The 25,204-nt window shown below is 45.0% G+C and overlaps 1 protein-coding gene across 1 annotated transcript in view; it reads left to right on the top strand.

Moving 5' to 3' along the window:
- LOC147904342 (uncharacterized) overlaps positions 1 to 25,204 on the top strand; it is a 178,713-nt gene that overhangs the window by 41,859 nt on the left and 111,650 nt on the right. Inside the window, exons 5-6 of the mRNA XM_087391234.1 lie at positions 17,664 to 17,778; positions 18,022 to 18,135. Of these exons, the coding sequence (XP_087247360.1) occupies positions 17,664 to 17,778; positions 18,022 to 18,135 (229 nt within the window). The remainder of the gene's footprint in view (positions 1 to 17,663; positions 17,779 to 18,021; positions 18,136 to 25,204) is intronic.

The following is a 25,204-nucleotide window of genomic DNA, read 5'->3' as shown; positions in this document are numbered from 1 at the left end:
GATATACACCCTAGAAGGGCAAAAAATGGACTCCTATGTTTATGTGTTGTGCTTGTGTTAAATGTTAATATGTAAAGTGCAATGATCCATTGAGAATACAAATAAAGAGGAAGAATAATGAACAGCCAAGAAGTTTGCTTTGGGCCACAGCCTGACATTTGTACATCAAAGGTTTCATTCGACTTAATAGAAGGATCTCTTTTTGGAAAAACAGGGAAAAGATAATCAATCAGTGAGAGTGAAATCTTGATTGAATATTAAGGGTAGAAGCGAGAGGTTCTTGTTGAAATAAGCCAAATAAAATATCATAATAATAAATGAATTGGCTGTGTAGAAGAGGATTGCAGGGTGCAGGTGTGATGTCCAGAGCTAACCCTAGTTGCTGTCATATATTGCTTTGCAGCTAGCTCTTTGCTGGTTGTCTATTCAAGGCTGACTCTTGTTGAACTTTTGTAGACCATGGCAATGTTTGCTCTGACATCGAATGGGTGAATGATGATGAGCAGGATGATGACGACTCCAGGCCAGCTTCTATTTTACACTACAGAGGTCATGCAATCCTTACACTGAAGTCAAAAGATATGCGGATCAAGCTTCTTCGACAATGTTACAAGCTGAAGGACACCAAAGTATGGATAGCAGAGGAGCTTACACAAACCCAAAGCAAGATTAAGGCAACTGAATTAGCTAAAGTCAGGGCTGCCAGAAAGGATGGAAAATGGGCAGTTTACATTGAAGGGGTAGCACTAATCAGAGAGTTTAAATCAAAACCAAAAGACTCTTAGTCTTAAACTGATGTATGGCTGTTTACTCTCCAGAATATCATGTAGGTACTCTAAATAATTGGGATTGCTTTTTGCACTCCTTGGGAGCTGTCATGTGCCCTCCCTAAAGCAGATGTACTAAGGGTTTCTTGCTGTCCCATAGACCTTTTGGTTTCCAGTGGACGTTAATAGAATTTCTTTCTTTCTTTCTTTCTTTCTGGGCTTATGTCATCACCTATAGTGTTTCCTTTCACCTGCATTTTGTCACTCTTTGTAGGCTTACAAGGATGTTGCTTGTTGCTTCTTCTTTCTTTTAGGTGGCTAGCCGTTTCCAGATCTCCCTCGCGCTGCCATAAAAAGGGATCCATAAACCGACTCGTCTCCATAAAAATAGAAACTGCCATCTTCTAACCATTTTGCCATGTGAAGGATGTTCCAGCCAAATAATCTAAGAAACTACCATACACCTATGTCTTTGAACCAATCAGCCGCCCACCAATGCTGACCAATAAGGATTCGTGTTTTTCAACCCCCCTCACACCTTTGAATACCAAAAGTGTCCCCATGAGGGAGCACCTAGACTCATAATCCCAATACCTAGGAGAGCTCTGCTCTGCATCTCCAGAGTGATGATGTCCAAACCTCCTCGTGCATGTGGCATGATGACTGTTTGCCATGCAACTCTGGCTCTGGTATTTCTTTTGCCATATGAAGCAGCCCATAAGAAGCTGGACACCAAGCGTCTGAGCTGCCCCATGCATCCGCACCAGTAGGACTCTATGTAATAGGCCATGGCGAGAAAGACCTGGTGGGCCACGAGAGCTCTACGTGCTAGGGGGAGTTTGGGCAAGCTCCAAAACAGAAGCTTGGACCAAACACTCTTTACAAGGGCGATCTACTACTCTACTAAAATATCAATACCCACTTGCCATCCAAGGTACCTCGTTATTGAAAGATCATAGTGGTAGGGAGAGAAGCAAGCTAACACTATGAATGGAAAGGAAAGATAACAAGCGTAATGGAAATGAAATGGAAAGAAAATGAAAGCAATGGACAAGTACTTACATGATACCAAAGAGCTTGATGTTGATTGATATGATAGACAATAGACAAGTACAACACTATATAGTGTGACACTAGACTCTAGAAAGCCATAGTGTATATGGGATAACTCCCAATATGACACGTGGCATGTCTAGAACTCACTAGACTATAAAACACACCTAGACCACCTAGAAAACTCATTTTAGACTCACTTTGGCTTCATATTCCAACACCCCCCCATGAAGGCAAGGTGAGAGACTACTGGAATGGAACCAAGAACAGAACATGACAATGACAGTCATCAAACTGTGCACCCTGTGTAACTCAGAGGCTAAAGCATGAGCGTATTCAGAGGTTGATCCAAGCACTCTCATGGCTTGAGACTCAACATGCTTAGAGGCTCACGTTATAGCATGGCTACATGACCAGCTCGTAGGTTTAGGAATAAACCAACATCTTGGAACTCAGCCAGGCCTGATAATAACGAGACCTATCAAAGCCAATACATATGGCTCCCACAATACATCCCCCCTTGGCTTCATAATAGGACATGTTAGGAAGCCACACACCAGAATAGGAAAACCAATACATCTTTTTAGGAGGACTATCCAAGGCAGAGGACCTTAGACTAAATGAAAACCAAACACTCAATACATATAATTTTAGGGGGACTACCCAGGGTAGAGGACCCCAAAATACATCAAGTTGTAGGAATAATAAAAATAGATCTCTTTGAGTAAGAGATGTTCTCCAAGCAGTTGGCGGCACATATGAGTGCCCATTCCTGTGTGTCGATGAAGATGTCGATGAAGCACTACGTAGGAATGCCCCAATAAAGATATTGGTGAAGTCCATGGGGTAGCTACATGGAGCACTCACATGGTGACTCTCAAAATGCCGGTCGGAGAATCACCAGATGTCGGAAAGAAGCCTCAATTTGGGTTAATTTTGCTTAAGGTAGCAAAATCCCCAAATAAAAAATACAAATAAATGATGATTTTACATGGATTTTGGAATCCCCAAAAAGATTTACATAGCAAAGGCTTCAATTATGCCAAGGGAAGACAAGAAACAGAAAAGCCCCAAAATTTTAGGGAGCTAACTCATCAAATTTATGTCCTGGGTTTAGAGGGGTGTGCGAGTCAAGTATTTGGGCTGCCAGGTTGGCTTGGATATTTCTTCCACGCAGCAGTTTGCTCCCATGTGAAGAGCATCAGGAGGAAGCTCTTTTTTTGGAGCTCAACCAAGCTAGATCTTGCCTCTATAGTTGTGGTGGTCAACCAGGTCCTCTTGGCCACGGCCTGGTTTATTTGTTCATGCTGGTGCCGTTCTAGGGATTGCATCATTTAGCTTAGGAGACCGATCAAATTTTATTTTATAGAGTGGGCTTGATGGCACAGCAGATGCGTTAGCGAGGGTGGCTTGGGAGACCCTTATCCTCCCTACATAGGAAGGGGTCTCAATATTATTGATCCATATTTACAGTGTAGAGCTTTACTCTGCAAGATGGTGGTGTGGGGACTTATGCCAGGGCAGGAGCCGTGCAAGGCATTTTTTATTAGCAGCATACAGACATGCACACCTTCTTTAGGAGGAGATTGGATGGGCAGTATTAGGTGGATTTTCACCGCTGCACACCTCAGGTCTCCTTCGTCCCCTCTCATGGTTGCCATTCGGAAAGCATGGGCCAGTTTCAGAAGCACTCTTCAGAGGATTCCCCCTTCCTCTCGTGAAGAGATTGATAGGCAACCGATCATGTGGAATGACAGTATATTGGATGATCTTGGCAAACCACTTGGTGCTTCACTCTACATGCAGTGGTCCAGATGGGAGAGGGGACCCGCCTCATCATTGGGGTCATGGAAAGCTTTCTGTAGGCTTCCAGAGGAGACTAAATCTTAGTTGGCAGGACATCTTAGACGGAGTGCATGGAGGATCTTGCAGATTGAGGCAGCCCTTCCAGCGGATTGGGTAGACACAGATGATATGCCACTCACTTGCTCCACTTGGGTAGGTACTTTTACGAGAGGTGGTGTTCCTCTTCAGGTTTTGGCCTTTCGAGATGCACATGAGGATGCTTTGGTTTTTAGTGTACATGATGGTGGCAGATTGCTCAGGTCCACAGAGGACATCTTACTTGCGTCTGCTTTTCAGCCTATCAGGGTTGTAGGTCTTTTGTTGCAGGGATTAGATTCAGAGTGGTTCCTTGACCCACACCCCCAGCTTCTCTCCACCGGTTCTTGGAGAATTTGGCTCTACGGGGGAGTTTCCATTAGGTATTTGCAGTGGGACCCTGGAGAGTGGGAGTGGATTGGCGAAGGGCATCGAGAGAAGAGCATCCCCTTCTTTCGCTACACGGTCAATAATGCCAGGAGATTTCAGCTCAGTAGTAGACGTTGGAGACCTTTGAGAGTTTCTCATTGGGAGGCATTTGATATCATTGCAGATTTGCAAAGGTGCTTCTGGAAGAGACTCTGGAAATCCCACAGAAATAGAAAGATCAATCTTTTCTTTTGGCTTTCTATCCATGGTGGGATCGCAGTGAACCTTTGGAGATCCAGATTTGGAGCTGACCCTACTTGCTCTCATTGCCTCTCTACTTTGGAGATGATTCAGCATTGCTTATGGGATTGCAGACAGGGAGGATGATTTGAATGGGGGTAGCCAGGATTTTCAATCACTTTGCCCACTCCCCATTCTGTATGACATGGGGCTTAGTGGCTTGGCTTTCTCTTACGGGGCCTCAAGTCTTCTAAGAGAGACTTGACTCTTCTCGATCCATTTCGATTCGATGTCATCAGGTTGAGTCATGTTCTTTGGATGTGGCACTACACCTTCCTTTTGCAGCTGTACATGCCTCTGTGGATACCTCTTGGGAGATTCTGGCGAGCATAGCAGCCTAGCATATCTGGAGATCCAGATGCACAGAGGCATTGGAGGGAACTCAGGTTCATCCCTCGCACACATTGGCTAGTATCTGGATAGACACCATACATACCTTGATGGCTGTATGGACGAGTATGTAGGGAGACTCCCGTGCAGCCTCAGGTAGGAGGGCTTCTTTCTTCAGGGAATGGAAGGATTCTTCTTTCTTCTCTGAGACTCTTACAGGGTTGAGGTGGCACTTTCATACTTAGCCTTAGTTGTTTTCCACCTCATTTTGAGGGGGTTTATTTATCCTGATGATTTCATGATGTATTCTGCTCTGAGCTTGCTCTCGCGGGTTTTTTCTCTTAATAGAAGTCTCTTTCTTGCAACCAAAAAAAAAACTGTCCTGAAGTAATTGATTACAAAGTATCCAAGAGATAGTGTGCATCAAATAGGGATGACAACCTCGAAAATAATCCTCCTCCAAGCAAATTGTGACGCAGATTGTCAGCACAAGATAGCGAGGATGAATCAAGTTGTTGCAGAAATGGTAAAGGTCATACTCTCCTCTAGAAGTGGCAGACAGAAGTAGAAGGACAACAGCTCCAAGAGAATGACGGGCACCAACTTGCGGGCAGCAGCTCCAATAAATAGAATGTCGGGCAGAAGGAACAAATGGCGGGTTGGAGTAGAGGTCAAGGATGAAGAGGATTGACAGCTCCATGTTGAGCTGGCTGCATCATGCTTGGGTTGTTAAATCATTCAGCTCCATAACAAAATTCACGCGCAGAAACAAATTTCGTCACTTCTTTCAAGGGCTGTAACTTTTCACAGAAAACTCGGATTGCAGTGATGTAAAAACGAAATTTGTAGTAATCAAGGTCCTCTACAACTTTGCTGAAGACACAAAGCGGTGATTCTGCTTCTAGATCTGTATAGAAGTGTCACATCGTTCGCAGGTCATAGAAAGATGTAGCTGAAGGAAGGAGAGAAGAGGGCAGCCTTCCAAGGAGGAGGAGGTAGAGTAGCTTCATTGGCCTCGCTCACCTCAACCTCTTGGAAGGGGAAGGAAAAGATAACAAGCATAATGGAAATGAAATGAAAAGAAAATGAAAGCAATGAACAAGTACTCACATAATACCAAAGAGCTTGATGTTGACTGATATGATAGACAATAGACAAGTACAACACTATATAGTGTGACACTAGACTCTAGAAAGCCATAGTGTATATGGGATAGCTCCCAATATGACACATGGCATGTCTAGGACTCACTAGACTATAAAACACACCTAGACCACCTAGAACACTCATTTTAGACTCACTTTGGCTTCATATTCCAACAGTTATCTGCCCCCATGGGATCCAAAGAACGTCAAAGGTAGCCCAGCATCCTGGACCTCCTCTATCCTTGCAAAGAAACTAAGAGATTTGGTCCAGTTGATCCCTCCCTTAAGGATCAAGCAAATCCAGCCCCAACTCAAGGACTAAGGCAGTGATTTAATTCAAAGATCTCCTGACAAGCCATTCGCAATGGGGTGAGAATAAAGTTCCAAAAGCAACGGAAGAAGGCCGGGGTCAAGTCATCCTCCAGGGTGCTTTTGAGGTGGGAGGGCCTTGAGGGCTTCGCAGAGCTCCTCATCGGTGAATGGTCAAGCTCGGTGGGACTACTGTCAAAAACTAATCCCACACCTTCACCTCGTGTATTTCCTCTTCATCCCCCTTCACTTGGTATGATGGACCCTGCGTCATGTGGCTTGAGTTCCATTCCATTCATGTTGGAGGATGGCTCTTGTGATTTCCGCTTGGCTTCCATCACTCTTGCACTCGATCGCTCACACCATCGGTGACACTATTGGCACATCCCTGCTTGCCCCTCGCACCAGCGGCCCTAGGCCTCCGGTAACACTTCCGAAAGTGGTACGACCCTCCGCCCCCTCCTCAGACAGCATATGGCGATCATGGTGGGACACTGCTGGTGTTGAGTAGCATGAGTGAAGTGGTATTCTAGGGTCCTAGAGAGAGAGGTCTTATGCCGAGTAGTTTGGATACCTTTAAAGGAGCTAGTGAGAGAACTAGAAGGTACTGGAGGAGTATGGGTACTTTTTCCCCGGCCATGCCCCTACCCATCGTGTACAACTATGTTGCCTTTTCCACTATCTCCTTCCTTCTCTACTGCCTACTCATCCAACATGACTTCAACCCCGTCCCTCTCTTTCCCAACTACTCTCTTAGCCTCTCTCTCCCGTAGCCTCTCCGCCCCCCCCCTCGCGTAGCCTCTCCGCCCCTCCCCTCCCGTAGCCTCTCCGCCCCTCCCCTCTCGTAGCCTCTCTGCCCCTCCCCTCCTGTAGCCTCTCTCTCTCCGCCCCCTCCCGTAGCCCCTCCCCATAGCCTCTCCGCCCCCCCGCCCCCCCCCCCCGCCCTCCTCTCCACCCCCCCCCTCCCGTAGCCTCTCCGCCCCTTCTCCCGTAGCCTCTCCTAGTTGGGCTGAACCCCCAACCCAACTAGGGGGTTAGCTCAGCCAGGGGGTAATAGGAAATATGGCCAGCAAAGCATGGCCCAGCCTACCTTCCTCCTCTTCACATTCCCTCTAACCCTAAGTTGGGCTAAACCCCCAACCCAACCCGGGGGTTAGGTTAAGCCAGGGGGGTTCATCATACAGCCAACTATGGATTTTCGTACCCTCTCCTCCAAGTCCCCCTCAACCCCCTCAACTCCTTCAACATCCACCAGGACTCAGTACTCTACAGTTTCAGTCATGACACCCTCTCCATACGCATGGAATTACCAACAAGAAGGAAAAACGGCCCAATCCTCGGGCAACAGGATCAGATTTTTTATCTGCAGCAGGCAGTGAGAGAGCTACGATTGGAGCTAGCAGAAGTAAAGGCCCGACTTCACATCTTGGAAGGGCTTGGTAAGCAGGCAGCAATTGATGAGGCTGTAAAATCTTGTAAGGATTCCCCCCCTACCCCGTAGATAATCTCTACAGTCAAAGATCTTGTTCACACTGAAGTACAAACTGCTAGGAAGGAAGTGTTTGTGGAAGTGGACAGCAAAGCAAGTAAGTCTGATATCCAAGCAGAGATTAAAGAACACGAAGCTAGATGTGATAATGTGCTGAAGATTAGAATAGGGGGGCTCCCAAAAGATTGGTACAAAGAGGAGGATACATATAGTGAAATATTGACAAAGATTAAATCAAGTTTGCCCAACATCGAATGGGTGAATGATGATGAGCAGGATGATGACGACTCCAGGCCAGCTTCTATTTTACACTATAGAGGTCATGCAATCCTTACACTGAAGTCAAAAGATATGCGGATCAAGCTTCTTCGACAATCTTACAAGCTGAAGGGCACCAAAGTATGGATAGCAGAAGAGCTTACACAAACCCAACTCAAGATTAAGGCAACTGAATTAGCTCAAGTTAGGGCTGCCAGAAAGGATGGAAAATGGGCAGTTTACCGTGAAGGGGTAGCACTAATCAGAGAGTTTAAATCAAAACCAAAAGACTCTCAGTCTTAAACTGATGTATGGCTGTTTACTTTCCAAAATATCATGTAGGTACTCTAAATAATTGGGATTGCTTTTTGCACTCCTTGGGAGCTGCCATGTGCCCTCCCTAAAGCAGATGTACTAGAGGGTTTCTTGCTGTCCCATAGACCTTTTGGTTTCCAGCAGACGTTAATAGAATTTCTTTCTTTCTCCCATCCTCCCTCTCTTTCCCAACTTCTCTCCAATTCTCTTTAACCCCCCCATCTTCCATATTCTCACCCTTTTCCTCTACAGCACCGAGGCCCTCAGTGTATGTAGTACCATCTGTGTACACTTTCTCTATGGCTACTTCAGTAGTGACTTCATGATTGTGATCTTCTACGGGAGGTGTCGTCTCATCCTCCATAGCACTCACAATCATTACTGCTTCACCGGCAGGCCCTTGAACTCTTGCACCTGCTTCAGCCTCTGGAGTGGGGATGGCGGTTCTTAGTCCTGCAGAAAAAGCTAGACTTCTCGAGTTACTCAACAAGGTCCATGTGAAGACTCAGAAGTTCAAAGGCCACCTCCATGAGGACGTGGAAGCTCATATGAGGAAATTTCTCACGGCTTGCAAAGCTAAAGGTGTGGAGACCAGTAGAGAAGCCGACAGGCTAACAAGAGATGCCAAAGGAGGCAAACAAGATAACTATATACAAAAACCCTCCTGCTGAAACATATGTCATTGTTCATCTCTCCCTAAGATGGTGCTAACTCCTGACACTTGATCATTCTCTGCCTCCACAGTGTCCATCACATTCCAGAGATCCTCATATTTTCCTTTATATCTGTGATATTTTGATCTGTAGAGGTCACGCTCGGACTGCACAGTAGTAAGCTCAGCTTGCACAGTAGTATGCTCTGCCTGTAGGGATAGTAGCTCTGCATGGACTGTGGCATGTGTATCTTGTAATGCAGAGTGATGTTCCTGAATCTCCTTGAGGCCTTGCTCTTGAATCTAAAGCTGAGACTCCAACTCAGCTATCCTCCTCTCTGCTGCAGCATGGGAAGTGGCTAGGCAGTCATGTTTGGCTTGAAGTGTACTTTGGTCTTGTGCCAGCCTACTATCTCTTTCTGCGCTGTGTGCATAAAACCTTTTGGAGTTGAGAGTCCCTCTAATGTAAGTGCTGCTTTGGAGCTGTTCGTTGTATTGTTGCTCTTGCACGTGTGTTTCTTTTTCCATTTCGAGCCTTGTTGCTTCTGGCACAAGAGCATCTATGTATGGCCTATTGCATTAAAAACAGCAGCCCCTAATTGGGCAAAGGTGTCATCCACGATTCTGTGATGTAAATGCAACAACGTTTGAGCCCAAGCATACCTATCATTAAAAGACATGCGATCAGCCATGTTGATAACATTGCCTAGCTCTTCAAAGCTGGCCTTCATGCCTTTCTGCTCCACTGCGTCCAAGGCTGCCACACTCGCTAGACGATTGAGTCCGATGTAATCTGTAGGTGCTCTGGTAGCGCGGTTGTTTCGCGCCAAGGTCTCCTGGAGAGGGATAGTGAATACCTCATCAAAGTCCTCTTCTTCCAGGTTGACAAGAGACCTCTTCCTTAAGGTGTGCTTCCCTCCTCCTCGGAACTACTAGTTTGAAGATCATTGATGACACTCTTGACCACCGCTTGATACCTTGAAGGCATAGATTGGTCATCGGACGGTCGGCCACTTTTCGAGCTATTGACGAGCCTGGATGGTTGTGAGGACTTTGGTGATTTTTCTGATCGACTAACAGGAGAGGACGAGAAAGATGTATTCCTTGGCCCATTGTCCACCCTGGAGGGAGGAGGTGACCTTAACTTGGAAGGAGGGGGTGACTTCGGAGGGGATGCACTACTAGGGACGGAGTTGATACTGGTCGGTGACGAGGCCGCCGATGGTGTTGAGACAGAGTCGTGCATAACATCACCATCCTTTGTTTGTGACCCTGTCACAACTCCCAACACTGCACCAATCAAATGGGGTTTGTTGCCCTCCCCTGCCACTACCACATCAACCATGTTGACTTGGGATGTTGGTTCACCTCTGGCATTGGGACAGTCTCTACTGTAGTGATCATTTGTGTTGCACTATGTGCAAGAGGGTCCTCCAAACGGCTGTGGACAATCATCTTGGTAGTGGCTGTACTCTCTGCATCGATAACACATGATAGGTCTTCTAAGGTTGGTGCCTCGACCAACGCCTCCGCGACCTTCTCGAAAACCACCCCGTCGACCGCGTTCATAGTACTGTCCATATTTAACTCCGAGAGTAGGTGGTTGGTACGGTGCATAACAGGGCTGAGGATAAAAGTATGGTGCCCCAACCGGATTGTGTGCAGGGGCTTGAAGCAATGGGGGTGGAATGATAGGAATGGAAGGTGGCTCAGATGCTTTTCCAGGAGCAAAAGGTACAAGCCGGGCTAGAAGCTACCAGTGTAGCTTTGTTGATTGCAGCCACTAGGGATTTCCCTGATGAATACTCTAGTAGAAGCTTCATTAACCCTTTGAGGTACCTACACTCGGAAGCATCATGTCCATGGATTTCACAAAATGTACAGAAGAAGGTAGAAGTAGGTACCTTGTGCTTAGAGGGACACTCCCAATGACCATGGCCAGAACCCTTGCATTCTGTACACCAAAGACCACTTCTGATCTAGGCCTCATAGGATGATTTTCCATCCATCCTTGTTATGTCTTTTAGACCTTTGATTTCTTCTAATTCCTTCTTGAGCTGCTGCCATGCTGATGATCCCTCCTCTCTGAGGGGCTGGGTGGTCGAAGTTGGCGATGAGGCAAAACTTAACTGTGACCGTTCCATCTTCACTGCATCCCTCAAGAAATCTTGTAGTGAGGCATGTTCAAGGAGTTTGTCAACCAGCCTAATAGCAATGGTGGGAGGCAATGCTTTCAAAAACCATCCTTTCATGACAACGTCATTAGGTGGCACAAACATCTTGGCAGCCAAGACCCTCATCCTTGTGTACATCTCAGAGATGCTTTTCCTAGGCTTCATAGTGTCAGTGGATAATTCTTGGACAATCATATGTTCGAACTTCTCCAATTTGAAAGTCCGTAAGAATTCCTCCCTTAGAGATGTCCAAGTATGAAAATGATCAGGGGGAAATTGACTATACCATAATCAGCTGCATCCTCCAATGACGATGGAAAGATGTGTAGGAAGGCATGCTCGTTCTCTACGCCTTTAGCTTTGCATGCCGTGAAGAATTTCCTCACATGAGCTTCCGCATCCTCATGAAGGTGACCTTTGAGCTTCCGAGTCTTCACATGAACCTTGTTGAGCAACTCAAGAAGTTAAGCTTTTTCTGCAAGATTAAGAACCACCATCCCCACCCCAGAAGCTGAAATGGGTGAAATAGATGAAGGGCCTCCCGATGGAAGAGTACGAATTGTGGGTACCAAGGAGACATATGGTGGAGGGGCTGGCAATACCCCGTTGCAGAGGACCACACTGGTGGTGAACGCACTACTGATGTAGCCATAGAGGAATTAGATGGTACTCTATATGTCGCAAGTGCTACCATTTCAGGATCCACGCACCAAGGGGTTGCTTTTTGACTCCTTGGCTCGCCCAGCGGGGATGTACAGCAGTCCTTGTTGGGAGCCAGACTTGTCGGATACAGAGTGGGCCCGTGTGGAGCGGCTACAGGTTCTCATGCTATCACGGATGATTCGTGGTAAGTCATCCGTTCCTCACCAAATCATTCAGGCTGAGTTTGGGTCGCCCCCTTTACAGCTAGATGCTGCATTTCAGGTCATCACATATCTGTACCGAGTTAGGGAATATGGGGATTATACCTTGGGGCGTAGCAGGCTACCATGGATAGCTCTATCCTCTTCTATGGCACTTGCAGCAGGAGGAGATTAGAGGTGCTGGTATGCATGTACAGAGAGATGGTTTGAGCGACCGGGGCTCCACATGGATAGACTACCTCCCTTCCAGTATAGCATGGATGCTCCGTTCTCTCCCCTCTTATCACACGAGGTCAACCAGGTTATCCGTGAGGATCTACTATAGCTACACACTTTTCGGACCTGGTTGGAACCGAGTGAACTCTCAGTGAAGCTTAGCTTCTACAGAGATCACTTCTTACATATCACAGCGGAGGGTTTCATTGACCCACCAAGATACACACAGATTCACCTACCCCACTCGATGAGGATCTCTCTTGGGCAGTTCCGGGTCTCTTCACACAGACTTCGCATCGAGAGCGGCAGAGTAGAGCGACTACCCAAGGAGCGGCGCATATGCACACTATGTGACATACAGGAGGTTGAGACAGAGGAGCATTTCATCTTCAGGTGTCCTGTGTACTATGAGATCCGAGGACGTTTCCACTGCCTCTTCCGAGATAGTTATGGGATTTTAGCCCATTTCCTCTCCTACCCAGACCAGCGGTGTTTGGCGGGTTTCATTCATGAGGCACTTAGACACCGCGAGAGGATACTCCAAGCACGGAGACAGGAGCAGACTTCTTCCTCAGTTGATCCCTCTTAGAGCTCTATCACGGAGTTCTTTCAGCTAGATCACATGGATCCCAATGAGACGAGGCCTCGACATGACGTGACCCGGAGCCCGTGACCCGATAGCTCAAACAGAGGATCGACACACAGATTACACTTGGAGACATCCCCTCCTTGTTTAGAGTTGGAGCCCGACCGACGGGAGTCACAGTAGCCCTGGTGAGATGCATAGCTACGACCAGGAGACGTGCCAGGACCGCACCTCTGAGTGGCCAACTGTTGGGATATCTCAAGGTGTCTGCCTCAGGCACACCTTATGTTTCTATGTGTGAGTGCTAAAGGCACAGTTAGGTGCCCACAAGCACAGTTAGGTGGTGGAGAGCCACATAGGATGATTGAGAGAATCTAGGAGCAGATTGAGGAGATGATTGTGGAGCTCTGAGGTCATCAGTGATGTCAGTGAGCATGTATGAGGTGCCTACTTAAGGACCTCACTCTTCTTCATTCTACAAGCAAGTAATGCAAGTATTCTGAGTTTGTGTCCACTCTTTGCTTTCCTTTCAGCCTTCCAACATGGTATCAGAGCCATTTGATCCCCCTTGAGCCCATTTCTGCCACATCATCTTCTTCTTCTTCATCTTCTTCTTCTCCATTTTCCTCTTTCTTCCCAAAATCTTTGAGAGCTTGGTTCTCCACCTACAAACGACCATTGCCCAAACCCTCTGAGCTGGAAACTCCTCTAGTATGGGCGAACTTCCACCTGCAAGCAATTGAAGAAAAAACGTCTGTGGTGGCTGCCATTCTCCAAACAGCGAATTTCTTCTGTTGCTCAATACTCCCTGCCTGCTCCACCATTGCGTGAGCCCTCTTAGGAGTAGATGGGCGACCTCAAGACGAAGATTTTGAGCCATTTTTCAGGTCATTTGGTTCAGTAACGAGGGAGAAATCGTCAAAACTCAGTTTCAGCCTGTAGCAACTCTCCCGGGCAAAAGTGCGCACCATTTCGTCCAACCTCTGTGCTGGACCTTCTCTGGTATATGAGCTTTCTTTTGCTTCAGAAAGCCCTCTTTTCCTTGCTTTGAAGAGTGAGCTACAAGCCCTCCAAGTTCAGCTTTTCAGTTTTGACAGTTTTGGACAAGTTTTTGAAGATGATGCTACATAAAATGCTACTCTAGCATTTCTGGTTTTTTGAAACTTTCAATAACTTCAGTACAAGTGTGGCTTCAGTTTTTTTTGGAATTACTAGACCTGGTTTTGATTGGAAAGTATTTATTTCACCCACTTCTATGAAGCATGTAAGAAGAAGCATCATTGTTTGAATATTGGTCACTAGTCTTTGCTACATCAAGTGCTCATATTTTGGAAGTCTTTCAGTTATTTTTTCCTTGTAAGAGAGATAGACACTGCCCAATATCTGGGTTAGACCCTCTCATGGCTACCCTATTTAATCTCGAGAAGTTCAATGGAAAGGGCTTCCACACATGGCAGATGAAGGTGAAATTTGCATTGATGAGGGAGAACTTATGGGGACTTGTCAAACCGACTCCTACCGCTTCTTCTACGGCCTCCAATGCTGGAGAATCCTCAACTCCGACACGACCGGCAAGGGATCAAGCTAGAGAAGAAAAAGCATATGGTATCATTGCTCTTGCTTTAGGAGATGATTATATTCACCATATCTCTGACTTGGAGTCTCCTTCGGAAGCTTGGCAGAAGCTTTGACATGATTTTTGGTGCTAGCTCTCACATCTCTAAACTATCACTTAAAATCTCTTTCTTTGAATTGAAGATGGCTAGTGGTACTACTTTAGCAGCTCATGTCAACTATATGCGGAGTCTTATGACACTCAATTAGCTTCTATCAACTCTCCTATTACTCCAGATGATGCTATGGCAGTGTTACTTAAGAGTATGCCTGAAGATTATGATCACATTGTTAGCACTTTGAAAAATCTTCCTAATCCTAATCTTGAAGGTATTATCTCTGCTCTCCAAGAAGAAGAAAGGCATATGGAGCTCAGGAAAGGCAATGACACTGCTTATGCTGTAAAAGTCCAGAAGGGCAAGTATACCTCTTGCAATCACTGTGGAAAGACAAATCACCTTTCAAAGGACTGCTTCAAAATTAATCCATGCAAGCACTGTGGCAAGAACAACCATAATGAGAAGTTTTGCAGAGCCAAAGCAAAGACAGAAAATGCAAATCTACTTACAGTTAATGAGCCTCCACAAGATGAGGCATCCTTTGAAGATTATGCATTTTAAACACATCTCTATGTATGCTCCAGATCTCTCTTTTTATGTCAAGGTACTCAGCCTGGATAGTCCTCCAAAATGAATGAAAATAAACTATTGTGTTTTGTGTGTTTTGTAAACACCTCTGGTCACCTTATGATGTAGGCCATGTGTATGTTTTGTTCCGTGGTACCTCCTGCAGACATTGTGTGCATGTACATGCAGGGGAGATAACCATTGGAAGGTCTTTTTGTATCCCTTTTGTTTACCTTACACCCAAGGGAACCCTTGCTAGCATGAGAACCTAGCCATAGATTTATCCTTGACCACCATGAGATGGCATGAGAAACTATGAGACTAGATGTATCCTTGACATAGCCTGAGGCATTTCCTTGAGGGGGGGTTTGTTGGGATATCTCAAGGTGTATGCCTCAGGCACACCTTATGTTTCTATGTGTGAGTGCTAAAGGCACAGTTAGGTGCCCACAAGCACAGTTAGGTGGTGGAGAGCCACATAGGATGATTGAGAGAATCTAGGAGCAGATTGAGGAGATGATTGTGGAGCTCTGAGGTCATCAGTGATGTCAGTGAGCATGTATGAGGTGCCTACTTAAGGACCTCACTCTTCTTCATTCTACAAGCAAGTAATGCAAGTATTCTGAGTTTGTGTCCACTCTTTGCTTTCCTTTCAGCCTTCCAACACCAACAACACTCTATTGCCGACTTCATGCCTCCAGTGCCTCATCCATCGTGATATCTTGCTGTTGCTGGGGATGATGATGCTGAGATTGATATATAGTCGACCATCAACATGACTATGTTGTACTTAGGACTTAGTACTGCCATTCTGCATTTTTTGCATTTTTTGCATTTTGCATTTTACATTGGTATGGACACTCGTTTAGTAGCTCCACTACCACAGCTCATTGTATCAGGATTTTCACAGTCTCATAGACCCATCGGTCTTCTGAAGACTTTAATAAACTTTCTTTCTTTCTCCGCTTTGTACTTTCTCTTCTCCCAAGACCACTAGGGATCTTGTTGGTCTAGATCGATGAGAGTTTCGATGAAGTTGCTTGCTCTTGCCATTGCTCCAATGGGTTCACTTTGTGCTCACCCTAAGGACTTCGCCAACTTCTGTCTCACATAATGCTTTTTGTATCAAGTCTGGTCGGCAGGAAGTCTTCTCTCCACTCTCCTCATGTACCTCCTAGTTCTCTCACTAGCTCCTTCAAGGTTATTAGAACTACTCGGCAAAAGAACTCTCCCCTCAAGGATACTCAAATGCCACTTCACTCTTGCTACTCAACACAAGCAGTGTCCCATCGTGATCGCCATAAACTGTCTGAGGGGGAGGTCCGCTCACTTGCGGAGGTGTTACCAGAGGCCTAAGGCCACTGATGTGAGAAGCGTGAAGTGGGTGATGCGTAGACCTATGACACCACTCTACCTCAGGTGCACTACATTGCGTGATGCGTGAACCTATGACACAACACTAGTCGAAGATGCTACGGAGTGCTGAGTACTAGAACAGGAAGAACAAACTCAGAAAAGAGATAAGAAGGAACAACGCTAATAACCGATAATGGAGAAAGCGGTAGACGAGCACAACGCGAACAAGTGCGTATCATAGAAGGGATCCTTATACACTAGTCTCTCCAAACAGAGTTCGGAGATCACTCATCCACAACAATGCAACAGTAGCAATGTACCATAACAATGCAACAGGCGAGCTCGTAGCTCTAGCCTCTCTCCTTCTCTTTGTCAATCCCCGTACAATGCTGAATGCCTCCTCATCCCCCTCATCTCCCCTCTTCACCCTCGCCTTTCAGATGGGAAATCCCCTCCCTCTCTCCTATTGGCTGTCCCCTCATCCTTAGCCATCGCGTCGCTGAGTCTCTTCATGTCTCTTGCAACGGTCAGCTTGTGCCGAGTCGGTGTTGTAACTACTCCATGTGCACTGCCTGCAGCCACCCTGTATCTGACACAAGGCGACTTCAGCCACCATTGAGTCAGGTTTGCAGAGGTTGGCAGAGCGTGACTGCGCGACATGAAGACCCTTGATGCATGACCATGTGCTTGGGTGATATGTCTCCTGATGACTATGTCCCCATGTGACTATGCCATCTAGTGACCATGTACTTGCGTCATCTTGCAACCATGTCATCTCCATGACTTGTGTCATCCTTGTGACCATGTTATCGCCATGACTTGTGTCATCCTTGCGACCATGTCATCGCCATGACTTGTGTCATCCCTGTCGTACCATATACTTGGTGCAACTATCTGAGTTTCTTGGTTTCTCATGCATGGGTTTCTGCCTTAGCTAGATAAGGAGGGGAATATACATCACATCTACTTCATTTTTGTTTAGGTGTTGGGACTGGATAAATGAGTGCATGAGTTCATGCAACAAGATTCTTTGACAAAGCTGGAGTCGTGTCAAGCTTTGTCGAGGTGCCAAGCTTTACTCAGTCATCATAGATAGAAACTGGGGGCTCTCTTCTAAGAGCAGTTTTTCTTCTTGGTCAAAGATAGTAGCTTGAATTTGTCCATGGTACGTCCTTTTGATGTCTTAGATTTTGCTTGTATTGTGATTGTTAGATATGGATCGATTAATCTATGTGATACCGGTTACTTTATTGTTGCACGAGGGCAAACTGATTTTGTTTTACAACCGTCTGCTATGCATCACAAGTATCTTGAAAATGCATTTATCTCATCTCTTTCTCAAAGTAGTACTTGTTTGCAGGATCACAAAAAGGATGATGGGGAGCGGTGATGCATCATTGGTTTACACAAGTTCCCTATACCCTTATGCTACCCTTGTTTTTACCTCATGGGACTTTCGAATCACCTCTTTAGAGGTGGGTTCAACATAGGCTCCAATTGCATGCATACCATTGAATTACAAACAATATCTTTTATATGTTTGAAAATCTAAACATATAATACAAGTGTGATAAGTGTTTTTAAATATTACTGCATATTTAAGTACATAGGTGGGTGCCATTGTAGCAGATATTGAGTCCTTTAAATATGCATACAACTGTGATAAATGTTTTGCTTTACCATTGCATATGAAAGTAGATCAGTTGATGACATTATAGGCAGCAACAAAATTACGCAAAGGCATCCGGATGCAACTGAGAGAAATGTTAGCTGATTCAATTGTGAAGGAGCAAAAGTTATATGGTCTCCGAAGCAAGTTTAAGTATTATAAGGTATCTAATTTCCCACAAGTTCGACAGTTTCTTGTCATTGATATGATATACTTCCTTACACAAATTTATCAACAAATATGGTGATCAAAATAGACCTTGACCTGTAATACCTGGTATCATGTAAAATTTTACATCAGTCCCATGGATGACCTCTGGATACCATCTCAGAGCTACTGAAACACATGCCCATCCCTGTTACCATTGGCATGTGTGAATATTGTTTTGCATTTGATACCAACGTGATCCTTGGAATGAAATTTATTTTTTGGTTGTAAGCTTGTGTTCCTAGATGAGACGGAATTCTAAAGGCCATGAACAAATAGTAGGCAAGGTGTTTCTGTTAAAGCACCTTTTCTTCACTCTCTGAGATGGCTGACACCCCAAGGTATCAAATTGATCCTAAGTCATGACTGATCAATAAGGGTTATTAAACTTTCTTATACTTTTTCAGCATGACTGACGGTGTGGCAGATAGAAGAAGCCTCTCTCAGGAGACTAGGCATGGAGATGGAGGTGCCTGAAGCTAGATACTGAAATTAAAATCAAAAGTAAGGAGTTGTGAGATCCTTGACCATAAAAATTCTGGAAAAATGTAGGTGAAGAACCTCACCTCTAGATAATACAAATTTGAGAGAAGCACCACATCTTGGTTGAGTCCTGTTCTTTGGATGTGATACCACACCTTCCTTTTACATGCCTCTGTGGATACCTCTTGGGAGATTCTAGCGAGCATAGAAGCCTGGCATATCTGGAGAGCCAGATGCACAGAGGCATTGGAGGGAACTCAGGTTCATCCCTTGCACACATTGGCTAGTATCTGGATAGACACGGAGGGCTTCTTTCTTCAGGGAATGGAAGGATTCTCCTTTTTTCTCAAAGACTCTTACAGGGTTGAGGTGGCACTTTCAGCCTCAGCCTTGGTTGTTTTCCACCTCATTTTGAGGGGGTTTATTTATCCTCATGGTTTCATGATGTATTCCTCCTTAAGCTTGCTCTTGCGGGTTTTTTCTCTTACTTAATAGAAGTCTCTTTCTTGAAAAAAAGAAAAAAGAAATAAGAATATGTAGCCACGGCCATGTAGGCATATTGGGAATGGGAAATTGGGACAAGTGTGGGAGGTTTGGGCCATGTAGGCATGTTGAGAATTGGGAGAAGTGGGAATTTTGGGCAAGAGAGTGGTTCAATGATAGTAGGGATGGGGGAGGTGGAGGAGGAGTGGCCAAGAGAGGAGCTGAGGAGGTTTGGAAGCGGTGGCTCTTGGGATGTTTTCCATAAAAGCTTTTCCTTGGCCGATTTTGACTTGTAAGTTTGGGCATGAGCTTTGTAAGCCCATTCAAGTACTGTAACTACTACCATCTTGTCATTGAAAGTGCATTAACTTGGAAGAGTTGCTAATTTGAGATCGGAAGAGCAATCTCAAAACCCATGTCCCCTCCTTTGCATTATGTGCTCCATAGGTTTGAATGTCAAAAGAAGCAACCTCTACTTTTTCTGTCTTGCCCTTGATTTCCTTGTTTAGTTCTTCTAGTACTTGGTTACTAGGCTCCAAGCCCTTGCATGGTATTGTTAGGTTTGGGAAATAGTAGCTAGGGCTGTTTGTTCCATCTTCGTAGCTTCTTTCACACATTTCTGAATGGCAGCATTCTCAAGAAGGTTATCGATGAAGGTGGCAATTGGAGATGGGGATTATCCAAAGGATCTATGCCTTCATTACTAGGTAGATGGGTGGCTTGGTGTCACGGGGGCGTGAAATTCTAAGTACTTTAATATATTACAAGACCGTGACAAATGTCACGGGGGCGTAAAATTCTAAGTACTTTAATGTACTACAAGACCGTGACAGCTTTGGTTTTAAAAGTCCAAGCATGGGCTTAATAATGTGTAATTAAACGCGGCATGGTGCCTAGCACATAAGCGTAATTAATCCCTAGGCCCAAAGGCATTCCAAGGAATTAAAAGAGTGGTTGTTGGGAAATGATGATGTGGCATTTTTAATGGGCCCCCTAGAGGGCCCTGGCCTTCTAAACTTCACATGTGTGGTTTTCTCTCTCATCTTCTCCCTTTGTTGAGATTTTGGACTGGTTTTTCAGCCTCCTTCAGCTGAATTTCGTTTTTCTTCATAACTCCTCACCCGTTTAGATTCCTCGACTTCCGTTTGGATTCCTCGACTTCCCCTCTGCCTCCCCTTTGTAGCGATATGCTTTTCCCTCCATGCGTTTGGTAGAACGGGCAGAGCTGAGCACTCTTTCTGGTCGAATTTGCAAAAGTGGCTTTGACCTTTTTGCTTCTACCGCCTCCTGGGCCTTTCCTCTTGCAAAGCTACAGCTTTCTGTTGAATTTTGAATTTCGAGTGGTCCCACGCGTTGGTTGACTAGTTTTTCTCAGTTTTGGAGGACTTTCCGGCGATGAAACTTCTCCAAAACCTCTCAATGCATTCCTCTCTGAAGCACGCTTCTTTTGAGCCCAAGAACTCCCACTTCTTCGCGACAGAAGTGCTTCTTTTCACATTTTTCAGTGGAATTCTTGCTGGTCGGCTCTTGTAAATGCTCTTTCTTCATGCCTTTGCACTCCTCTTTGGCTGAGAATGCAATTAGGCATTGGCTACTACGTCCTCTTGGCGATTAAGGACTTGGTTCGAGTTTCTAGGACTTGGTGAGTTGTGATTTTGCTGCTGCAATTTCTTTTTGCCATAAGCTATTGGTTGGCCTCGTGTGCCACCTCTTTCTTGGCTCACAGGTGCCCAGGCAGTGCTACATGAGTCATTCTTTGGTTGGGTACTTTGCTGATTTTATTTTGGAGCTTTGAAAAGCTTTGTGAATGCCATCTGGAAACCACTCAAAGAGAGTGCAGCTGGGGTGCAGTGTGATTGCATCTGGACAGCCATTGGAATTGCACTCGGAAAAGAGAATGCCTTTGGGTTGAGCCTATGGGTAAGTGCACTTATGTGATGGTGTTCTATGCTTGAAAGCCTTGCGAAGGCTTAGTAAATTGGGGCTGCGTGCTCAGTTGCAGGGAAGGTCTTCCAGGGCCAATCGGGTGCACTTGTCTATGTTTGTTGAGCATGGGCATTCTAGCCTCCATCCCTTTTTCAGTGGTTTTGTTTGTGAACAAATGGGTAAATGCCAAATGGTGATCATGCAATGGTTAATGGTTGTGATATATGCTTTGTGAGCTGTAAATAAGTGCTGAAGTGACTAAAGGTTTAGTTCCACTGCCCTCTGAGTGATTAGAGGCCGATTTCATTGGTTCCATTGCCGGGATACCACACACTCTTTCTCAAGAGGTGGGCCTCGATAGTTTGGTGGAAGGATATCTTTGCTGCACTTTTTGACAGCTGAATGTTGCAACCATAAACATGGTGAGTACCCATGAGCAAGAGAGCTCCACAACTCCTCAAAGGAGAAGGCAGGAAAGCCTTAATGATCCAGCTAGTGTACAGCTGCAGGGAGCACTTTGAGCAGGCCACACATGAAGCTGCAACTGAGCTCAACGGTGATACTAGTTCTAGCAGTGAGTCAGATGATGCTACTATGCTGAATGCACAGCTTGCAAGTGCAGTGACTGCTTTGACTCAGCTGGCTCGAAATTTGGCTTAAATTGTGCAAACAAGTGCCAAGAAGAAGAAGAAATCAACAAAGCACAAGCACGGAAAGAGTGAGTACACACATGCATCAGCTTCTCATGGCGGACCGCACACTCATGCATCAGTTTCCCATGAGGGACAGCCATAAAAAATGACTCAGAAAGTGACTTCCAAGAGAGAGGGATCACCCAAAAGAGCACTTGAGAAAGAGGTACAAAAAGTACAGCCAGTGCAACAGTATGAGCAGCCAGCACAAGGCCTTGGTTTGGGTATTTCTACTCCTCAAAATAATAATGTGCAGTCCATAAATGTGGCTCAACCACCTCAGCCATATTTGAGGCAGCAACCTGAATATTTTGGTACAGATTCTATCTTTGATGCTATGTTGATTTCACCGCCAATTGGGCATAGAAAGCAAGCCATGTATGACAATGTGGGAATGCAGCCAGGCATGCAAGCCACAGCATATGCTCCCATGCCTAATGTTCAGCCAAGCATGGCTCTCCCTAGTGAAGGGAATGCTGCAAATATACAGCCATCTTTGGGATAGCCAATATCAAATGTATATAAAGAATTTAAGGATGGTGGTTCTCATGTCAGGTTTGATACATATAATGGAGTACAGGACAGGTACAAAGCCCTCACATTCCTTCCACAGTTTGATGGTGCATTTCTTGGGGGTTTGTTTACAAAAGCATCCAAGATGAGGAAGGTCGCCACATTTTTGAAAGGCAATGCACTTAAGTGGTACACCAACCTTATGCTTCATGGAGATGCACCTGCTACTTGGCTGGAATTTAAGCAAGTGTCCTCTTCTACTTGGCTTACTCCAACTTTTGAAGTTGAAGTACTTTCACACAAGCATGACTTGTCATACGAACTTTGCAATAATCTTGATGATTACACCCAAAGGTTTTGGGATGTTTTGCTGCCATTGAGCTCTTACAGGCATGTTTCTTTGAAAGAGCAAATAGAGAGGTACTGTTGTGGATTGCCTAGTGAGCTACGTGATTATTGCATCAAAACCAAGGTGGGTTCTATGAATCAATTAATTGAGAATGCAAGGACAGCATATGCATGGATGCAGGAGAAGAATTTGGGTTTATGGACAGCAAGAAAGAAGACAACAAATGGGCTGCCAAACACCAGGATAAGGACATCAAATCTGAAAATAAAAACTATGGCAAACGACCGTTTCAAAAGGGAGAAAAAGGCCAATTCAAAGCTGGTCAAAGGCGTGGACAGCCTAATAAACAGCCCCGTACCAAGTTATCTGATGAAGAGAAAAAGTCACTCATGGAGCAAAACAAATGTTTTATATGCAAAGGAGAGGGACACCGCTCTTATGATTGCCCATTCAAGAAAGAGACAGGTCTGATGATGATAAGAATGGTGATAACCAGGCTGATCGGAAGGGCAAAGGGCCTAAACCTTCCGCAGGACTTCTTCCAGATGTGATTGGGAGTTTGCCACATGCACATGATGAAGAAGAAACAAAAAATATTGAGATGTGCAGAGCATGGGGAAAAATCAGAAATCAGAATTGTTTGTTTTTCTTTGATTCTGGGGCAAAGGCGAATTTCATAACTCCTGATATGGCAGGAAGGCTTGGCATCAAGCCTAAAGAAATGGGGCCATCCGGCATGTGTGATATGGCCAACCCTAAACTCAACACACCTGTCACTCCTATCATTGGCAAGTTGAGGATGCATATCCAGGGATATCGGGATGCAGAGGACTTCTACATTATGCCTTTGCTAGAGTGTGATGCTTTGCTTGGGATGCCTTGGATGTACAGGGTGGGGGCTGATGTGCATATGAGAAACAAGAAGATTTCTTTAACTCATAGAGGAAAAATTCATGTACTTGATGTAAAGTTGAAAGGGGAGTCCATCCCTATAGTTTCAGCTTCTTGTATTTCCAATGTAATAAAGCGTCGTATTTCAGCGTACTTGATTTTTGTCAAAGAGGACAGCCAACCAGTTCAGGAAGGCTCTACTCTTTCTGCTTTAGATAGAGAAAGGGCTGCTTTTATTTCAGATTTTCAGATTGTTTTCTCAGATGCACTTCCTCAAGAATTACCTCCCAAGAGGCCCGAGGATCATCAAATCGATATAATTCCAGGAAGCTCACCGCCTAATATACCTCCCTATCATGTCAGTAAGGTACAACAGGAAGAGATAATGTCACAAGTGAAGGAACTCTTGGAAAAGGAATTAATACAGCCAAGTAATTCTCCTTACTATTCCCCTGTGTTGCTTGTGCAAAAGAAGGATGGCAGTTGGAGAATGTGTATTGATTATAGGACTTTGAATAAAGTCACAATTAAGAACCGTTTTCCAATTCCACGCATTGATGATATATTGGATCGGTTGGAAGGTTCCTCAATGTTCAGTCCTATTGACCTTAAAAGTGGATACCATCAAATAAGGATACGGCCTGAAGATGTCTACAAGACTGCCTTCCGCACTTCATTTGGCTTATATGAGTTCCTTGTGATGCCTTTTGGTTTGACGAATGCACCTGCCACTTTCAATAGAATGATGGACAGAATTTTTAGAGCACACAGAAAGTTTGTGGGCACTTTCTTCAATGACATCATTGTGTTCTCTAAAAATGAGCAGGAGCACAGGAAACACCTCACTAATGCGTTTCAAGAGTTGAAAAGACACAAGCTATTAATAAACACCAAGAAAAGTGAGTTCTTTATGCATGAGATTCATTTTCTTGGTCATATAGTGTCAAAGGATGGAGTCAAGATGGATCCTGCAAAAGTTGAGGCCATAAGGAGTTGGCCAATTTTGAAAAATCTGCATGAAGTCAGAAGCTTTCTTGGGTTGTGTTCATACTATCGGAGGTTTATAAAGTACTTTGCAGAAATTGCCTCTCCCTTGCATGCTTTACAAAAGAAAGCTGTACGTTTCAGTAGGGACCAAAGGAAAATGCAGCTTTTGAAGAGCTGAAGCAAAAGTTGTGTTCTGAACCCGTTATTATCTTGCAAGATCTTGTAAAACCCTTTGCTGTAACTTGTGATGCATGTGGGAACAGCATAGGAGGCACTTTGATGCAGGATGGCAGAGTGGTTGCATATGAGAGTAGAGTTCTCAAAGATGCTGAATTGTACTTGCAGATATACGAGAAGGAAATGTTAGCAGTGATACATGCTTTGACCACATGGAAACATTACCTTCTTGGAGCTGATTTTTATGTGCAGACAGATCATCAATCACTTAGATATTTTATCAGGCAGAGAAAATTATCTAAAAAGCACATGAGATGGGCTAACTTCCTCTCAATGTTTCATTTTCAAATTGTACATGTGCCGGGTAACAAAAATGTCGTGGCTGATGCACTTTCCAGGAAACCACAGCCTGAAGCAGTCTCCAAGAAACCCAGTGTTTCAGCAGTGAGCATTGTTTACAACAATGTGTTAGATGTGATGAAAGATCAATATGTTAATGATGCTGATTTTTCAACTATTTATGA

The sequence above is a fragment of the Dipteris shenzhenensis genome, chromosome 2, assembly GCF_047967505.1.
Source record: "Dipteris shenzhenensis isolate YYH24624 ecotype China chromosome 2, Dip_SZ_1.0, whole genome shotgun sequence".
In the NCBI taxonomy this organism is placed as follows: domain Eukaryota; kingdom Viridiplantae; phylum Streptophyta; class Polypodiopsida; order Gleicheniales; family Dipteridaceae; genus Dipteris; species Dipteris shenzhenensis.
The sequence above is the reverse complement of the archived record's forward strand: the minus strand, read 5'-3'. Positions and strand labels throughout refer to the sequence as shown.